Genomic DNA, 18,948 nt, shown 5'->3' on the forward strand with positions numbered 1-18,948 from the left:
TCAGTGGTCAATGGGCATGCCTCAATCCGGCATAAAAGCGTACTGAGCTTTTCAAAGGTGTATTTGTGAGCGGACGCCACCTTTTTTTTGTTTTAAAGTGGCTCTTAAAGCTTTTTACACCTGCCTCCCACAGTCCTCCCATGTGAGGAGCTGCAGCGGGTATAAAATGCCACGTAAGTATTTGGTGGTTATATTTTGTAATCGTTTTGTCTCGCGTGTCAGACAAAAAAGCTTTGAATTCGGATCGTAAAGATCGCGAAGCTCCGACAAAATTAGTACCATTGTCGGAGTAGACATTTTTCGGCCATCCTAGGGTACTAAGATCCCTCGTAGCATCTAAATGAATTGCTTTAGTAGTGAAACAAACGAATAGGCAAACATACCCTTTAGAAATTCGACAACCTCTGCCGCGGTAACTTTTAATTTCAAAAGGTCCGGTAAAGTCTACTCCCGTATTCGTGAACGCGCGCGTAAATGTAGTGCGTTTCTGAGGAAGAGTTCCCATAATTTGCGTCTGAGAACGTTTTTTGTAGATCGTAAGATCTTACAATTGTGGATGGTGACCTAATCATATTTTGTACTCTGGGAATCCAGTACTGGGTACGGATAAGGAGTAGCATGAGTTGATTTTCTCCGTGTAAGGAGACCTGGTGGATCAACAGGACGATAAGACGGGACAATCTGCAGTTATACGGAATAATGGTTGGATGGCGCTCATTATATGCTAAGTCCTGGGATGCTCCGAGGCGCCCTCCAGCCGTGATTATGTCGTGCTTGTCGACGAACGGATTAAGCGGAAGGACTTCACTCTTTGCATCGATGGGTTTTCTAGTTTTCAAATTCCTGTATTCTTCACCGTAGTGTTTCTTCTGGTAGATTTTTATCAAGAGATGTGTCGTCGTCTTAATTTCATCTGATGAAATTAAACAAGAAGTTTCCTGCAAGGAAGCTTTTGTTTTCGGGTGAGTTCTTCGGTAGAATCTCATGACATATGATAACAATCTTAAAGCTCTCGGTAGATCTGAAAATCGATCAAGAATATCGATATTGTTTTCTTTTGTTGATGCATAAGCGTGCGCTCTTTTTTCTTCAACTTCTGTGTGATAGGAAATTTCTTGAGCGGGCCACTTAGAGTTGTCTTCTTGCAACCAAGAAGGTCCCTGCCACCACAAAAAATTTGAGACCAATTCCGAAGCAGGTAGTCCTCTGCTAGTCAAATCGGCTGGATTCGAAGCCGAGTTTACATGAAACCAGTCCTTGTTACCGACTTTTTCAACGATTTTCGTTATTCGGTGTGCGACGAAGGTTGACCAAGAACAAGGCGGCTTTCGTATCCAAGCGAGTACGATGGTCGAGTCCGTCCAAAGATATGTTTTCACTTGGCCTAGGTTGAGGTTGCTAATAATGGATTCTATAATTTCCGCGAGCAGCACGGCTCCGCAAAGCTGTAATCGTGGTAGCGAGATGGTTTTGACAGGAGCTACTTTGGTTTTAGCCAAAAGAAGGTTTACCAAAACTTTGTCATCTCTTTTGACGCGCATGTATGCCGTAGCCGCATATGCTTTTTCTGATGCGTCGCAGAAACCATGTATCTCGATGTCGTCTCCTGGTGAGAAGTGTACCCATCGAGGTATTCTAATGTTGTCTATTTCATGTTTGGTAACATTCTGCCAGCGTTCCAAAGTTGTAGAGGACACAGTCTCATCCCAGTCAGTGCCTTTTAGCCAAATACTCTGCATAATTATTTTGGCTACGACCACTATTGAAGCAAGCCATCCTAGCGGATCAAATAGCTTGGCGATAGCTGATAGTATCGCCCTTTTTGTAGGTGTATCGCGGTCCTCCAATGGTCTTGCCATGAAATAGAAAAGATCCGTATGGGCATTCCATCTTATGCCGTGCTGGTATCTTCGAATGCCAAAAAGTCTTAACTGAGTAAGTCCGTTTTTGGGATGTCCTTTAGAATTTCCGCACAGTTTGAGGTCCATTTCCTTAGTGGAAAACCGGCTGACCGTAGTACTTCAGAGATTTCATCTCTTGCTTTTACGGTAGAGTCGATGCTGTGTCCTCCAGCTAGCACGTCATCCACATACATGCATTTTCGTAGTATGTTTGATGCTATTGGGGACGAACTTTCTACATCGTCAGCCAGTTGTAAAAGTGTCCTTATCGCGAGGTAAGGAGCACAATTAATCCCGAAAGTAACAGTCTTTAATTCGTATAGACTAACAGGTTCGTTCGGGTTTGTAAGGAAAACTATCCGCTGATATTTGGTATGGTTACTATCCACCCAAATTTGTCGGTACATCTTCTCGATGTCACTATTAAAAACGTATTTGTATAACCTCCAGCGGAGTATAAGGATCGGAAGATCTGCTTGGAGAACTGGACCTGGGAGAGGTACCTCGTTCAGACTTGTTCCATTGGCCGTTGCACTTGAGGCATTAAAGACGACTCGAACTTTGGTGGTGGTACTTTCTGTCTTTATTACAGCATGGTGAGACAAAAAGTAGTTATCAGAAGAGGCTGCTGAAATACTATCATTTATTCTGGACATGTGTCCTAGTGATTCATATTCAGCTAGTACCCTATTATACTCTTTTTGTAGGACGGGATCCTTTGTAAGCCGTGTCTCATTCCGGAAGAACAGAGAGCATGCTTTTTTAAGAGAAGGGCCTAGGCAGATGTTGGCGGGAAATTCCTGCCTAAATGGTAGCGAGACTACGTATTTTCCGTCTTCTCGTCTACGAGTTGTCTTCCGATAAAGTTCATTACAGTATTTGTCGTCTTCGCTCAAGCTTTTGTTTTTTGGTATGTCTTCTAGTTCCCAGAATTCAGTAAGTTGTTTGTCCAAGGCAACTTCGCTGTGATACGAAACTATATTGTCGGTTGGATTGGGTGCATCTGTGCAACCGGTTAATATCCAACCGAACACTGTTTCTTGGGCGAGAAGTGTACTGAGTACATTTTTCTTCAGGCCGCATAAAATAATTTGGGGATAAATATCTCCGCCAAGTACGAGGTCTACTTCTTCATTAACGTAGAACCGTTTATCAACTAGAACAAGACCTGGAAATTCCTGCATAGTCATGGCGCTGATATGACAGGATGGTAGATTTTTAGTTAGTTTTGTTAGGACGAGCACCGTTGCATGCAGGCTGAACTGGGGATCGAAGTTCTATGCTGCATGCCTCTTTGACCTGCGCAGAGGTTGCATTCGTAATGCCCGAGACTTGGGCATGCATCCTCTTAGCTGGAAGGTTGATTCTGCGTTTGAGTCGTTCTGTTTTGAACGAACACTCAGAACCAGAATCAATAAGTGCTCGAGCAGAAAAATCTGTGCCATTGAGACGTATATTTACGCGATCTGTTCCTAAGAGCACATCTGAATTTGTGTTAGCATAACAAGACTTAACGTCTTTGCTTTTATTGTTATGAGTTCTATTATTAAAGCTGTGCTTTGCTTGAATCTGTTGAGAGGAAGATGCAGTGTTATTGGCAGGTCCCGGCGGCGTTCCAGCCGCTGTTGCCTTTGGCAAATTTGTCTTAATGTGCAGGAGCGAGTGATGTCGCGAGTGGCACGTGCTACAATTGAAGGGGCTTGTGCATCTTGTCACGGTATGTGCTGCACTCAAACAATTCAGGCAACTGTTGTTGCTCTCCAAGAAATTAATCCTCTCATCTGGCGTAAGCTTCAAAAACTTGGAACAACGGCGTAGTTTGTGCTCATTCGTTTGGCACATCGTGCACGTGAACTTGGTTACGCTTGCTTGGAATGCACCAAGTCTTTTGGTATGGGTTTCTGAAAGGTTTCTTGTGTTTTGCGGCTTTGGCGCTTTCACCGCTTTCGTACCATTTAAGCCTGTCAGGGTTTCCAAGGTTTGAAACCTGTTAGATAGGAACTTGTCCATATCTTCCCACTTCGGTAGATCGCCTGTGTGGTCTATGGTTTGCTCCCATATAGTGCTGTCAGGCAGTTTAGTCGAGCAAAGATATATAACAATTGCGTCCCAATTTTAAATGTCAATTTGATGACTCTTGAGGGATGACAAGCAATTGTTGATATCACGCTGCAATCTGAATTTAAACTGAATAATATTTTTAGTTGTGTGTTAACGAGAATACGCTTATTTTCGTATCGCTCGCACAAATTTTCCCATGCTGTTGCGAAGCCTTCATTAGTTATTAGGCACTTACTCACAATGTCTTTGGCTTCTCCTTTGGTTTTTTGGTTGTGGTAATATAGCTTCTCAACCGGAGTAAGCTCCTGATTCGATATGTAGATGGCCGTGAACATGTCTCGAAATGTTGGCCAAGACAGATAATCGCCTTTGAAAACATTTGTATCACACGGTGGAAGGTGAGCATTGTGTTTTCGCATAGGCTTCTGTTCTACATCCCTTTCTTCTTTTGCTAGTTTCTCAGCCTGAGCAGCCAAAGATGACATGCAGTTTACATAACTAGCAAACGCGCCTCTATTTATTTTTCAGTATGTCCTCTTATTTTCTTGTGAAAATTCGTCAGAGGTATTGAGGGCATCGTAGGCTAGTTTTGTTTTTTCCCACAGAGCTTTGAGTTCTTCTTGCAGAATAGCAAGGACATGCTTATTTTGCTCTGATATTGACGAAGCAAGGATGTCGGACTCGAACTCTGTGGACTTCTTCTGCTAAGCACATAAATGAATCCATTTTTGGGATTGGGAAACTAGTTGCCTTTCATATGGAGTTTTTAAGCAAGATGTAGAAAATCGATTGAATTTGGAATCTTTTCGAAGATTCGATAATTTAAGCCAAATATTCACCGTATTGAAATACCAACCTCAGATATCTTATTTGATCGCACTTGTTGGCTAATCTTCAAATGAGAAATGAAACCAAAAATGCCAACTAACCAAAAAAACTGCCAACTCTTGTGTTCAAACGCCAAGGAACGAGAAAATGTATCCACAATTCAAAAAAGAGATTCACCCTGGTTTGTATATGTAAATAAAAATTTATGCTCAGAACTTTATTTTAATATGATTTTTCCAACCAGGTGCGTACATATATCTAAATACGTGCGTGTATGTTAAAACTCGCCTCCCAACCGTGCAAAACAAAATATAATTAGGTATGTGTCTGTATTTCCGGACCAGTAACAAATGCCGGTATATACATACATATGTGCAAATCAAAAAATGAACAGATTGAAAAAAAAACAAATTACAGCATTGAGGTTATGTATCCTCCAAACAATGACAAGTGGTTCGCGAAAAAATATTTGTGCAACACAAGTATATATTTAGATCAAACTAATATGGCACAGTGAATTTATTGTAGTGAAAATAGCACGGAAATCAAATGCATGTTCGGCAATTAAATTTAAATTGATTGGACAATTTTCACAGTCGCGTGTGTGTGTGTACTTTCAACCAATGATAGCTGTTGTTCCTCGCGGACGGACGAAATCAGCTCGGTGAATTATTGAACGCCCTCAGGAAGTTTGCTGTTTTCACAAAGTCACCCGCGTAATGTCTTTTGCACTCGGTTATATATGTATATATTAATTTAATTTGACGCAAATTGTAATTGATTTCTCCCAAACAAATTTAGATCCGCAAATCAAAGTGCACTGAAAATATAACCACGTACCTTGTTTTAGTGCTGAGGGCTGTGTTTGTGGCAATTATCTCTGGCAAATAAACGTTGGTTGTGGTAGTAGCTTGAACTCTGTGGCACAGATGCTGGCGTGCGGGTGAAAACTCCTTGTGCCAATATCGCTTAATAGGGCAGTGGATCTGTATTTTGAGGATCGCTAGGTTTCCAAATGGCGCTGTACGAAAGTTAGTCTTATTTTAATCGGACGGCTCCGAATGGACCAAAATGTTTACACGGGGGCGATTGGGGATTACGCAAATATAACCGAAAGAAATAAATAGAACCAAGATATTTCGATGTTAATGTGAATTCAATAAAGAGTCGATTTATTTCAATATAGATATATATATAATGTGGAATAATAAAATATTTGGATACCTTTGGACGGGAGTGGCCTGGTTTACGGGACCTTAAATTGGACCGCCGGACAGTAACTGACATTAAGGGAAACTTAACGAAAGTTCACTTTCCGGCGGGACATTAAGGGCTAACTATAATATGAATAAGCTGCCGTAACTGACTGTCAGAAAATGAACGAAAAGTCTGTCAAATGCATAAGCAACGTAGTGTAGACTTTTAGGTGGCTATATTTTACTTACATGAGTTCAGTGTTGCCACATTTAATTAGATATAACAATAGCCACTATCAAGCAGTTTGTTGTAGATCACACAATTATAGTAACCTAGAAACGCCAACGAACTATTCGCCTTGCGAAACTTTCAGGATAACCTGGTGTTTCTGTAAAAGGAAACGCTTACGGCCCACTTCCTAATGTGGAACCAGAACTTCTTTTGACCTGTGTTACATGTAGGACTGAATCGAAAAAGTTACCATGTTAAAAAATAAGTTACAAAATTACCAAATATGATAAATAAAGAAAAAAATTACCAATTTCGGTAAAAAAGTTTCAAAGCGGCAACACTGCACGTGTTACATATGTACATACATACGTACGAGGACAAACAGCTGATTCCGTACGGAAGGTGCGATCAGTTTCGCTCTTTCCTTAAGCAAATTGACTTGATGTTAAGCACATTATAGTTTCAGAATAGGATTTATGTGTATTCGCACGTTTGCATACGCTTGCTTATTCATATTATAGTTAGCCCTTTAGAATTTACCGCGCATACTAATACATGTATGCATGTATGTATGCGTGTATGCACATAGGCATATATATGTATGCCTATTAGACTGGGTCGGTCCCCATACAAAAAAAAAAAGTTGCTAATGTCCGCCCCTAAACTTAAAGATTATGTTGAGAGGGTTCTGGAAAATTTTTTTTTTTTTTTTTTTAACCCTCCGAAATACAGCCGAAATGGTTTTTTCGTTGTAACTTGGTTATTTGACGGCCGATTTTTAAAATTGATATGTCATTATTTTTGTCTTGAGAAGCTTCACTTTTCGTTCTTATGTCTTTTTAAGCTTTGAAGTCGCGTTCGCATGATAAGGGCAGAAACAAAATTTTACCCCCCCTAAAGCATATTTTTTTCCTTACCAAACGAAAGTACTTAAAAATTCAAGAAAATGTTGCCTTCAAACTATATTACTAAAATAATAAACAAAGGAGTTATAGCACTTTTAATATCACAGGTCAACATGAGTTTCAGATGTAAGTATAATAACACAGTACAACAAAAATTGATTTTTTTTATGCAACAGAGTAACCTAAATTTAAGGATTATGTTGAGAGGATTTCGAAATTTTTATTTTATTTTTTTTTTAACCCTTCGAAATACAGCCGAAAAGGTTTTTTCGTTGAAAGTTGGGTATTTGACGGCCGATTTTTAAAATTAACATGTCATCACATTTCCTTTTAAGCTATGAAGTCGTTTACCCATGGTTAGGTCAGCTAACAAAATTCGCCCCCACAAATTCCTCCAACAGTTTTCTTAGTTGGAAATTTAATCTCACTGCTTTCGTACCAATTTAGGTACATTTTTGCTACGATTTTTCCCAAATTCATACTCTTTGTTTTCGTCGCATCAGCAACCCGGGGAGTGCAAAACTGACGCTGTCAATAGCGAGCTAACCTCTTGTAATTTAATCATGCCAATAAATTTTATAAATTGTGGAAGTCAAAGTAAATAAGTGAGTCAAACCTGTTGTTTCGTATTGATAATAATAATTTATAATTAATACCATAAATTGTGCTGGTGAAATAAAATTAAAAAGTGACTTAACAGTGTGTGCAATTTAAAAATGGCTTTCGTTAAGCGCGATATTGATATTAAAATGTTACCTACGAAACGTGGTGTTATTGAATATTTTTTGTTCCTTAAATATTACGGCTCTGCAAGTGTTCCAAAAAATCGAAGTCTCAATGAATATTTGCCAATAGTTATGAACACAATTTCAAAGTTGTGGCAGCAGGCAAACATCCCTATAGTTACAAGAACTACGCTCCGGAGAAACATTGAAAGCCTCCTTCAAAGTTATTACAATGTAAAAAAACATCCTTATGAATATAATGATCAGGAATGGAATAAAATATTGTTAATTTCAAAGTGTAAGTGCATTATGGACTTAAATCGACAATGTGATTGCCCTAGTGCAAGTATAGTTCCAACCGCGGTAAATGACTTTCTTTATGATCAATGCGGGCCAAGGCTTTTGTCATTAGATAGTGGGCTTGATCATACTAGAACTGACAATTGCTCGCTAGAATGTAATGTTGAAAATCACACTGAAACCGCTGCAAGTTCGATTGGTTATGTGCCTAGCTCAAGTGAAGACGATGAAGCAAGTGAAGAAGTCACACAAAGTTTAAAAGTATCTGATTTGTCCTTAAAAAATTATTGCTCGGCGTTAGATAGGACGGATACTTCAGATCGCTTTGGATCATTGCTTGCTACAATGCTAATAAAAGATTTGCAAGCTGCGATTGCTACAAAAGTAAAAAAGGATTTTAAAGAAAACACAGCGGATAAAATTATGAAATATTTTGATTATCTGGTCATTGACAAAAATAAAATTTCACGCGAGCGTAACAAATGTAGAGCACAAACTGAAGCAGCAACAAAAACTGGCACTGATCTTAAATGCATTTCGTATGATGGTAAACAGGACGTAACACTAAAAAAAAAAATAGTTCACGGTAGCGTAAGAACAATGCTTCTAAGAGAGGAGCATATTACAATTTTGAAAGAGCCTGATTCGAAATTTATTGGATACGTATCTCCAAAAGAAGGCACTGGGGAAGCAATCCAGCAAGCAATAGTAAGCTTTTTGAATACCCAAAAATATTGCTTAAACGAACTTGTAGCTATAAGCTGTGATGGTACAGCTGTCAATACTGGATATAAAATTGGAGTAAATGCACAAATGGAACGTTATTTACAAAGGCCCTTGCAGTGGAATGTGTGTTTGTTACATTTCAACGAGTTGCCTCTAAAAAAGTTGTTAACGCATTATATTGGCAAGCAGAAAGGACCTGGTGTTTGGCCAGGGGTGTTGGGGTCTGAAATTATGACTTGCACCAAATACCCGGTAGGTTGTCCACACTATAATAGTTAATGTTATAAACAAAAACATATATTTTCCTTATCAGGTTGTAAGTGGTTTTGAGGCTATTGCTATGGGAGTTATTCCTGAAAATATTGGCTCTTGGGAATTACGCAATGATCAGCGTTATTTATTTGATATGGTTTTGGCAGTAAATAATGGTGAATGCGATGAATATCTCGCTAGTAAGAGCCCCGGTCCCGTCAGTACAGCTCGGTGGCTTACAACAGCTTCCAGGTTACTTCGGGTATATGTTTCCAAAGAAAGCCCGTCAGCGGAGTTGCGAAACATGGTAGAGTTTGTTGTGAAAGTTTATGCACCATTCTGGTTTCTTGTAAAGAGCCAGCCACAAGCAATTCATGGAAGTAGACACGTTTTTAAGTATATTTGCTGGATACGCGAACTATCAAATGCTGTTCAAGCCATTATACGTTCAGCTATAGAAAATAATGCATATTATTTTCACCCAGAAAATATATTATTAGCCATGATAACCGACGCTGATCCAGAGATACGTAATGATGGGTACGAAAAAATCAAAACAGCACGTCAATATCCACCAGCAGGGCTTCGCGTGTTCAAGGTCCCAAAGCGTGGCGTAATAAACTTTGAAAGTAAGTCGTATGTCAGCATGATCGATTGGAGTCAGTTTAAGATTACGGAACCCCCTTGTGTGCAGTTCTACCCAGATAGTGAACTTACAATGTTTCAATTTTCGGAAAATGAAGTGATAAATATCCCAGGTAAATATCTTCAAACTAAAAACTTCACGGGTCTTATAGTACTTTTAAATCATTTTTTTTTAGAGTTCCTCTGTCATTCCCAGAATACCGAACGGTTTGTGCGTGTTGTTAGTGAGTCTGCAAGTGCTGTCACTGATGAAAAGCGCCTGGGCCACATTTTTGCAAAATTAGAAAGCCGAGACCAATATAAAAGCCTTGATTCGCGCCAAAATTTGCTTAAGTAGCAATAAATATTGTAAGTGAAATAACTTTTTTGTTGATTATTTTAGTAATATAGTTTGAAGGCAACATTTTCTTGAATTTTTAAGTACTTTCGTTTGGTAAGGAAAAAAATATGCTTTAGGGGGGGTAAAATTTTGTTTCTGCCCTTATCATGCGAACGCGACTTCAAAGCTTAAAAAGACATAAGAACGAAAAGTGAAGCTTCTCAAGACAAAAATAATGACATATCAATTTTAAAAATCGGCCGTCAAATAACCAAGTTACAACGAAAAAACCATTTCGGCTGTATTTCGGAGGGTTAAAAAAAAAAAAAAAAATTTTCCAGAACCCTCTCAACATAATCTTTAAATTTAGGGGCGGACATTAGCAACTTTTTTTTTCGACCCAGTCTAATGCCTATGCAGATACGTATGCACGTACATATGCTGGCATTAGGGTGGTGCGTAAACAAGTAATATTTAGGCTGAAGGCCTAAACAAAGCAGATATAAAAACTGTGTGAGATAATATTAGACAAAAGGTTAATGAGAAGCTTAAGATTGTTAGAATCCGGTGGTTCGGAATGCAAGCGTTTATGCGTTTGTAGTCGATGAAGTCATCGTGGTTCAATTCCACCTCGCTCAGTGCTGTGAGATGGCAGATTCGAGGTGGTTCAACTCCCCCACGGTAATCTTCTGCTTGTTTGCGTGAAGCCACCCGTGCCATGAGTAGGTCATTTGCAATTATAAACGCTTATGACTAAAAGGGACCAACGCGGGCCTTCCATAGACAAATAATACCTATAGTCCGATGATGAGAAACCATAAATACACATTCTGCTAAATAAGTAAGCAAAAGTTACATATATATACGAGAATACATCTCGCCCAAAAGCGCAAAAGAATAAAAAAATAATAAGAATAAGAATAAAAGAACATGCAAATATGATGCAAATGCAAATGCAAAAAAAAAGAGGAAATCATTCCATAAAAACACAAATAACAACTAACCTGCTTAAAAGCTGAAAAAAATACTAACTTACTAACACGCAGAAACTAATGCCAAAAAAAAGTAAAAGCAAAAAAAAAATATAAAAATTTAAATTATTAGCCTAACTTACTACCGCGTACTAATGATACTAATCCTAATAATAAAATACTAACAAATTAATCGTCAAAAAATCCACCATTAACACCTGGGTCCCCATGAATTCCTGATATCCCTTATCCTCACGAGCTCCACTCACTAGAGATAGTATTAGAAATTAAGAAATAATTACTACATTAAATTGTTACTGTAGGATTATTGTTAAAAATTTCGGCATACACGCTTCAAAAAAAAAAAGAAATTCCAAATAATTAATTATAAAGTGTTCTGTATTCGATTTGACTTAAAAACTTAATTTCGAAGTAATTTAAAGAAAGAAAGTTAAATTCAATTCCTGAAAAGAAAATTATTTACGATGTTCATTTTAAGCTATCTAGGAGGTAAAAGTAGAATTAAGTTAACAATTTCGAATCTATTTCATAGAACCTGCCTCTGTGCAACCGCACAAGCATACGTCGTATTCAACCTAGATTCTCCTGTTCTAACCGTTCGAGACTGGTCCACATGATCGACTTGACGCGCTATGATAAAATTTTAAATCGTCTAAGCTATGAAAGCTCTAGGATGAACGAGACCAACGCTATCACTGACGTCATCACCTATCAGTTGGAGAAAACTCAAACTCAACTCGACGAGCTGAAGGGCCCTAAGCCTAAAAGACCCAAGCGTTCAATCAATTGGATTGAGTCAGCCTGGAAGTGGATTGCTGGCACACCTGACGCCTTAGACTGGGATGAAGTCCTGCGGAGCCAAGACGCATTAGTAACCAATAACAACTTTCAATATAAGGTAAACTCTGAAATATTCAAGAAAACTCAAGAGCTATTACAGGCTGTTAATGGAATAGCGAGGGCCACGAATGACATTTTGGGACGCAACCATCTGGCTAAAGTTTCACAGGAAATAGAGCACAAGGTAGCGATCCCTAAGGAGGACGTTAACGAGTTGATTCGAGCATGTCAAATGGCCAAAGCAGGAGTTGTCAACAGTAACCTATTAAATAAAGAGGAAATAAATCAACTAATAAGCGAAATCGAAGTCCTTCCCTACAGCAACGTCATCGAAGCCATCGAATATAGTGAGCCATCAATCTACACCAACGGCACTCTTCTACTATACGTCTTGTCAATGCCAAAAGTGGCGCAAACAAGGTTCAACCATTTAATCACACGATCAATTTTGAAGGATGGTCATGGAGGCGACTTGAAATACAAAACAACCCTAATGAACAAACAACAGACGTATGGTATTAAGGATAGCTGTCTACACCTCGCCACTGCTATGGTTTGCAAACAGGGGTCACTAGATTTACTGCCTGAAGAGGAGGGCTTACCACGTCTACTCAAGGGCGGCCAAACAAGTTGTCGCTACATAACCTGCATGGAAAAAACGGTCGAAGTAAAGTAAAATATCTAAACACCTGTCTGGTTCCTATATTCTAAAGCTGGAGAACGAGACTATAACGATCAACAATCAAACCTACTGGAGTACAAGCAGCTCAAGGTGTGCAGGTGCTTCCATCCGTGTTGTCTACAATAACGAATAAGAGTCTGGCAGTGAACCTCGATCTCGTCCATGAAATGACATCTAGAAACATACGACTTTTGGGTTACCTGAAGGACAAAACTAACTGGTTTGCGACATCTGAAGGTCTAGGACTTATTTTGCTAATGATCCTAGTTTTGCTGATTTGGAGAAAATTGACGACAGGAGCCAAACTTCCTGAGCTGAATTTGTGCATACTGCAACAGAGTTCTCGAAACCGACATAAGAAGGACGCCTCCCAAAACGTTGATTTGCGGGACGCAAATCTTTAGAGGGGGAAGAGTTAACACGCACCAGTCGCATTTGTTGCGACGCTCCCACGGTTGGCCGTTACACGTGCCGCAGTGTCAGCATATTTTAATTTCACCATATAGTGTAACGGGAGACATTGCCACCTGCATTCCATAATGCACCCGAGGGAAGTCAAGGCCAAATCCAGTGTCAGACAATAGGTTGTAAACATGTTACGCAACCATTGCGTCGCTGCCAGAGAACGAAGGTGGCAAGCAAGCAACTGCCACAACATGCAGTCAGTCGAGTTCGGGACGGGTTATCATACAGTACGTTTAGTGTTAGACTTAGTCGTAAGGAGTTAAGTGTTAATAAAACCTAAGTGAATTCTTAACTAGTCTGTGTTTCCTTTTGGGCGGCTGGCCCAATTTTTTTTTTTGACTTATACGGGCTGAACGTCCGTAACTTATATATATGCATATATATATATATATGTATGAAGTAACTCATTGCGAATTTCAGCTCTGCCGCTACCAAGCAATATATGAGTCAAACCATGTCAAGTGGGCCCAGAAATTTTCGCTAAATCACCGATTTTGAAAATTAATACTCCATTGGAAAGGGATCATGACGCCTAACTTTTGTTGTACATATTTCGTTAAAATCCCTTAAATTGTCTGTTATTAACGATTGAATTGAAATGGAAGGTAAAATTGAAAAAAAAAAATTCTCCTAAACTACTGCAGATAAATTTATGAAATAGGTAGATAGTTAGCATATATTTACAATATATTTTTAGATTTCTGCATTTATTAGAAAAAAAAACAAATGAAATTTTGTTTACGTTCTTCACGCTGAAATAAAACAAAATTGATCCGAGATTACGCAAAAAACATGCATTTTTAATAATCCGTTTGAAAAATTTTGTTAACCCATTCCATTCAAAGATATCGAATTTTTTGTCATAAGTACCGCTATTTTAACGAGCGGCGCATTCATTTGTCTCGCAGCGCGCAAGAACTTGCCGGTCCGCGTACTCGAGCGACGCACGCGTTAAAACTTCCAAAAACATAAGTTTTCGTCATCAGTCATTTGTGAGTTCCAGGACGGTACATATGCTTTGTATTCCTAGAGATCTTCCTGCATGAATATTAAGATTGTTCGTCCGAATGAATGCTGCAATCCATTGGGAAAAGGGGGTCATAATTGTATACGACGCGTTTTATTCTTAGTAACCGCTAAATGGAATAACAAATTTAAAAATTATATCGGCAAATACATTTGCAACTCATGTCGTGTAGAGATATACAACAATAAGGATAGAAAAATTGAAGCAGATATAAATCCACCTTTATAGTGAGTAAACTTATGTGATAAAACTTTTGGAAAAATTATTGCAGAAGTAATAAATACGAAAAAAACTCAAGTAAATACTGAGGCTAACGGCGAAATACAAAAAAATGACTTGGATTCTGCTTTCGTAGAAGATATTAGGGCTGCCTTACGTGATAAAATAAGTAAGAAAGACAAAATTAAGATTTTAACTACCGTTCCAGATAATTGGACTATTAGAAAAATGCGTGAAACATTTTCCGTGTCTAAAAGGATGGCATCAAAAGCTAAAAAATTAAAAAGATTGAATGGATTTGTATCTGTGCCTGCTGACAAACGTGGAAAAACTATTCCCAGCTCCACTGTTGAAAAAGTGCAAAATTTTTACTTGTCAGACTTTTACCTCGAATGAAGGACTGCAAATCTGTTATCAAAGAGGGCAAATGGATCAAGGCCCAGAAAAGACTGTTTTTTTACAATTTATCGGATTTACATGAGCTCTTTAAGATAGAATATCCTGACATCTCCATTGGTTTATCGAAATTTCAAGATCTCAGACCACCCGAATGCATTTTGGCCGACAAAACTGGTTCGCACAATGTTTGTGTTTGCAAAATGCAAAATGTTGCTTTGAAAATGTATGCAGTAAAGCAAGGACTTCATAAATGTAAAATTGCTTTTAACGAATTTATGCGCGAATACATTAAGCAATCAGTGTGCGATAATTCAACAGCAAATTTTTTTTTGGGCCACTGCGAAAAATGTCCTGGAACCGCGCCTGTTATTCAAAAATTGGATCAATTATTTACTCAATACAACGTCACAGAAATCACATACAGTCAATGGATCAACACTGATCGGTAATTATTATACTTTTAATGCATTTTAAATTTATAATTTTAAATTTAATTATAGTTAATCTAAATTATATCTTCAATTATGTATAATAAACCTACAACTGAAATTTTATTTTGACAGGTGCAATATAGTCCAATTAACAGGAAAAAGGGCGAAGAATTTAGAAGCACTTAGCAAGGATTTGACTTCAGTTTTGCAACATGATTTTTTGTCCAAAACACAAGCAGCCTACTTTGTTGAAAAAAAAGTATAGTAAGTGACGGGGAATTTGTTGTAACTACACTTTTCAAGTACAAGATGCCATTCAGGCTATCATTGGTCAAACAGTAAGTAACCATTCATCCGTATGTTGTATATTATTAGTTGCGTTCCAGATGCTTCACGATTTGCAGGTTTTTACAGGAAGTCGTTCCCATAAGGTTTACTAATGGAGAAAACAGCTGTTCCTGCAAATCGTGAATTTCGTGAATATCGTGAAGCATCTGGAACGCAACAATTGTGTCGATGGTGAACAGCATCACTTGTGTTTCGCAATTATATCGGAAAAATTGACTCATGATGCAAGTTCAGTACACTTGTTTAACTTAAGACTCTTAAAGTATATGAAAGAAAAATTCGGATCCAGAAACGTTAGGAAGTTTTTTTATTTCTCCGACGGAGCTGCATCTCAATATAAAAACAAATTTAATTTTTTAAATTTATCACACAAAAGATTTCGGGATTGAAGCTGAGTGGAACTTTTTGGCGACATCCCATGGTAAGGGCGCTTGCGATGGAGTAGGAGGAGCTGTTAAGAGGCTGGCGCGAAAAGCAAGTATGCAGCGTATTTCGGGTAATCATATACGTAACGCCCGAATTATTTTTGAATGGGTTCGATTATTGCTCACAATCGGATCACGAAGCACGTGAAAAAAAAATTTGAAAAGCGCATGAGTAAGGCGATTGCTATTAAAAATACACGACAATTTCATCATTTTCAACCTGCAATCAACAAAAAGATTCGAAGTAAAGTATTTTCTGATGATGAATCTTTTTTCGAAAATATCATTACTAATTAAAAATTACCAGTACGTTGAATAAACTTTAAAATTGTTTTCTTATGAATTATATAACTATATAAAAACGGAAACAATAAAAATTCGATTTATCACGCATATCATTCTTTAATGTATTAATTTCTTTCTCATCTCAATGAGTTGTATGATCAACTTTTAGAACAGATACTGCAGCCGCCAGCAAAGCACGCTACGCATCGAGTGAATGCGCCGCTCGTTAAAATAGCGATATTTATGACAAAAAATTCGATATCTTTTGAATAGAATGGGTTAACAAAATTTTTCAAACGGATTATTAGAGATTAATAGTTTTTGCGTAATCCCGCATCAATTTTGTTTTATTTCAGCGTGAAGAACGTAAACAAAATTTCATCTTTTTTTTTAATAAATGCAGAAATTTAAAAATATATTGTAAATATATGCTAACTATCTACCAGTCGATAGTATGAACATATTTCTATAAGTGTACAAAATTTCATAAATTTATCTGCAGTAGTTTAGGAGAAATTTTTTTATTAATTTTACCTTCCATTTCAATTCAATCGTTAATAACACAGACAATTTAAGGGATTTTAACGAAATATGTACAACAAAAGTTAGGCGTCATGATCCCTTTCCAATGGAGTATTAACCCTGTAGGGAAACGAACTAGTGTGGAACTGGTTCGGTTCTAGTGTGTTCGGAACCATGACTAGTACGCGTTAATTCTCTTTTGCATGCTAGCGACTGGCGAATTTAACATTGCGATGTCCTAGGAAGTGTCAATTGTCCCCCGTTGCATCCCTTTGCCTCTAGTTCCGAACCAGTTCTAAATTCGACAGATAAGATCTAGTTCGTTTTGCATCCCTTTTTCTATAGTTCCGAACCAGTTCCAAATTCGACAGATGAGATCTACTTCGTTCTGCATCCCCTTTTCTTTAGTTCCAAACCAGTTCCTAATTCGACAGATGAGATCTAGTTCGATCTGCATCCATTTTTTATAGTTCCCAACCTGTTATAAATTCGTCACCTTAGATCTATATATCTATCATGCTTGTCGAAACATTTCCCTCTTATATTAAATACGATCGGTTGAAGGAAGGACAATACCATCACAAATGTTTAAACGCATTTATTTAAAATTTATAAACCACATTAGTAGTAGTAGTAGTATTAAACTTAAATAGTAAGTAAAAAACAAAAGTGCGTTCTGCTTAAAAGTAAAAATATTAGTTCACTTTGTCTTACTTGTCTAAATCTAAGCATATTGATTTTTAAGTAAATTCAGTTCTTTTTAAGTTAATATGTATATGAAGTACTTCGAAAGTTTTTGTCGTACTTAATTTTTTAAATATTTTATTTTTCCCTAATTTTTTATAAAAATATGGTTAGTTCTACACCAAAAACCCCAAAAATCAGAGTTCCAAACCTTATGTAAAATTAAAGAAAACTCCCCAAATTTCCATCCAAATATTGCAATTTACACTCTTTAGAAAAAAGTTAAGTACGCAGTTTTTTTGCCCATTCAATTTTAGTATAACAAAGTGCAAGTTTGAGGTAGCTAGGACTTACCATTGATATTTAGCAATTTCTTTTGTTTTTTGGTAAGTCCTAGCTTCCTCATACTTGCACTTTATTATACTAAAATTGAATGGGCTAAAAAACTGTAAACTCAACTTTTTGTAGAGAGCGTAAATAGAAAGTGAATTATTTTAATGAAATTTTGCAGAATTTTCTTAAATTTTGCACAAGGTTTGGAACTCTGATTTTTGGGAATTTTGTTGTAGAATTGACCATATTTTTATAAAAAATTCCCGAAATCTAAAATATTTAAAAAATAGTTGCCCGTATTGTAAGAAATTCGTTGTACCTAAACTTTATTGACTGACTGTATTAAGGTAGCTGTGCTGGATTGCATAAAAAAAAAATTACTTTGTTTTTCTTAAAAAAAAGGTAGCTCTGGTGGCTTGCATTTTTAAATAAGTTTAGTGAGAAAGTGATAACTATTTTGACACTTTTTTTTTAACTGCCTCTTTTTCTGCAACTGCATTGCCTTTCTCAATTGTCCTTCAGGATCTAGGCCTTTGTTTATGGAATCACTAAGTATAATGATTATTAAGCAACTCAAAAACTATACCAGCGTGATTACCGACGTATCCTTTTGAGAGGTAGCCGCACCCTTATAAGAGGAATAAGACCCAAACTTTTCAGGTCAAAATTTCAGTAGGTTGCGTCTGTATGGCCTTTTCAATTTTATAAATTATCATTATTTTTAAGTGGAAAAATAAAACTCAAAATTAATGATAATCTCTGCGCGAAAAAATAAAAATCATAAAATAATCATTATTTGTAATCCCAAAAATAAAAATCAAATAATAATTATTTCCGTTTGAACGAAAGAATAAAACTCAATAATAATTAATAAAATAATGATTAAATGCTGATTTAAATTATTTTACTCATAATGATTACCTTCCCTGCGTTTAAAATTTGAAATAAAATAGTTTAGTGAAAGTACCACATTTCACTGCTTTTGGACTGGTGCGGGACTAGTTAGTATCGGACTGGTTCGTTTTTGGCGAAAAAGAACTAGTACAGAACTAGAAATTTGGTTCACTAGTTCGCGTTTTCCCTACAGGGACAATTATCAACCTATTGAGCATTAGACCTCTTCTCTTTCAAAAACAAAAGGGGAAATGTTCGGTTATTTGTGCAATAGTTTTGTGGTGGGAGCGGAGACGTAGGGGGGGGGGGGGG

At 37.3% G+C, this 18,948-nt stretch overlaps 1 protein-coding gene across 1 annotated transcript; it reads left to right on the top strand.

Moving 5' to 3' along the window:
- Nucleotides 1-8,157: 8,157 nt before the first annotated feature.
- Nucleotides 8,158-10,194, top strand: LOC118750006. Its single transcript, XM_036484746.1, has 3 exons — nt 8,158-9,126; nt 9,188-9,884; nt 9,948-10,194. The coding sequence occupies exons 1-3, from the start codon at nt 8,158-8,160 to the stop codon at nt 10,106-10,108; spliced, it is 1,827 nt and encodes a 608-aa protein (XP_036340639.1). The 3' UTR covers nt 10,109-10,194.
- Nucleotides 10,195-18,948: the final 8,754 nt, after the last annotated feature.

Source organism: Rhagoletis pomonella, unplaced genomic scaffold (assembly GCF_013731165.1).
Source record: "Rhagoletis pomonella isolate Grant_MI unplaced genomic scaffold, Rhpom_1.0 Rhpom_scaffold_00110, whole genome shotgun sequence".
Classification (NCBI taxonomy): Eukaryota; Metazoa; Arthropoda; class Insecta; order Diptera; family Tephritidae; genus Rhagoletis; species Rhagoletis pomonella.

Excerpts from the sequence above, each read along its gene's own strand:
- LOC118750006 (XM_036484746.1), top strand. The coding sequence starts at position 8,158 with ATGGACTTAAATCGACAATGTGATTGCCCTAGTGCAAGTATAGTTCCA. Across the intron at positions 9,127-9,187 it reads TGACTTGCACCAAATACCCG|GTTGTAAGTGGTTTTGAGGC; the intron begins GTAGGTTGTCCA and ends TTTCCTTATCAG. Across the intron at positions 9,885-9,947 it reads TGAAGTGATAAATATCCCAG|AGTTCCTCTGTCATTCCCAG; the intron begins GTAAATATCTTC and ends ATTTTTTTTTAG.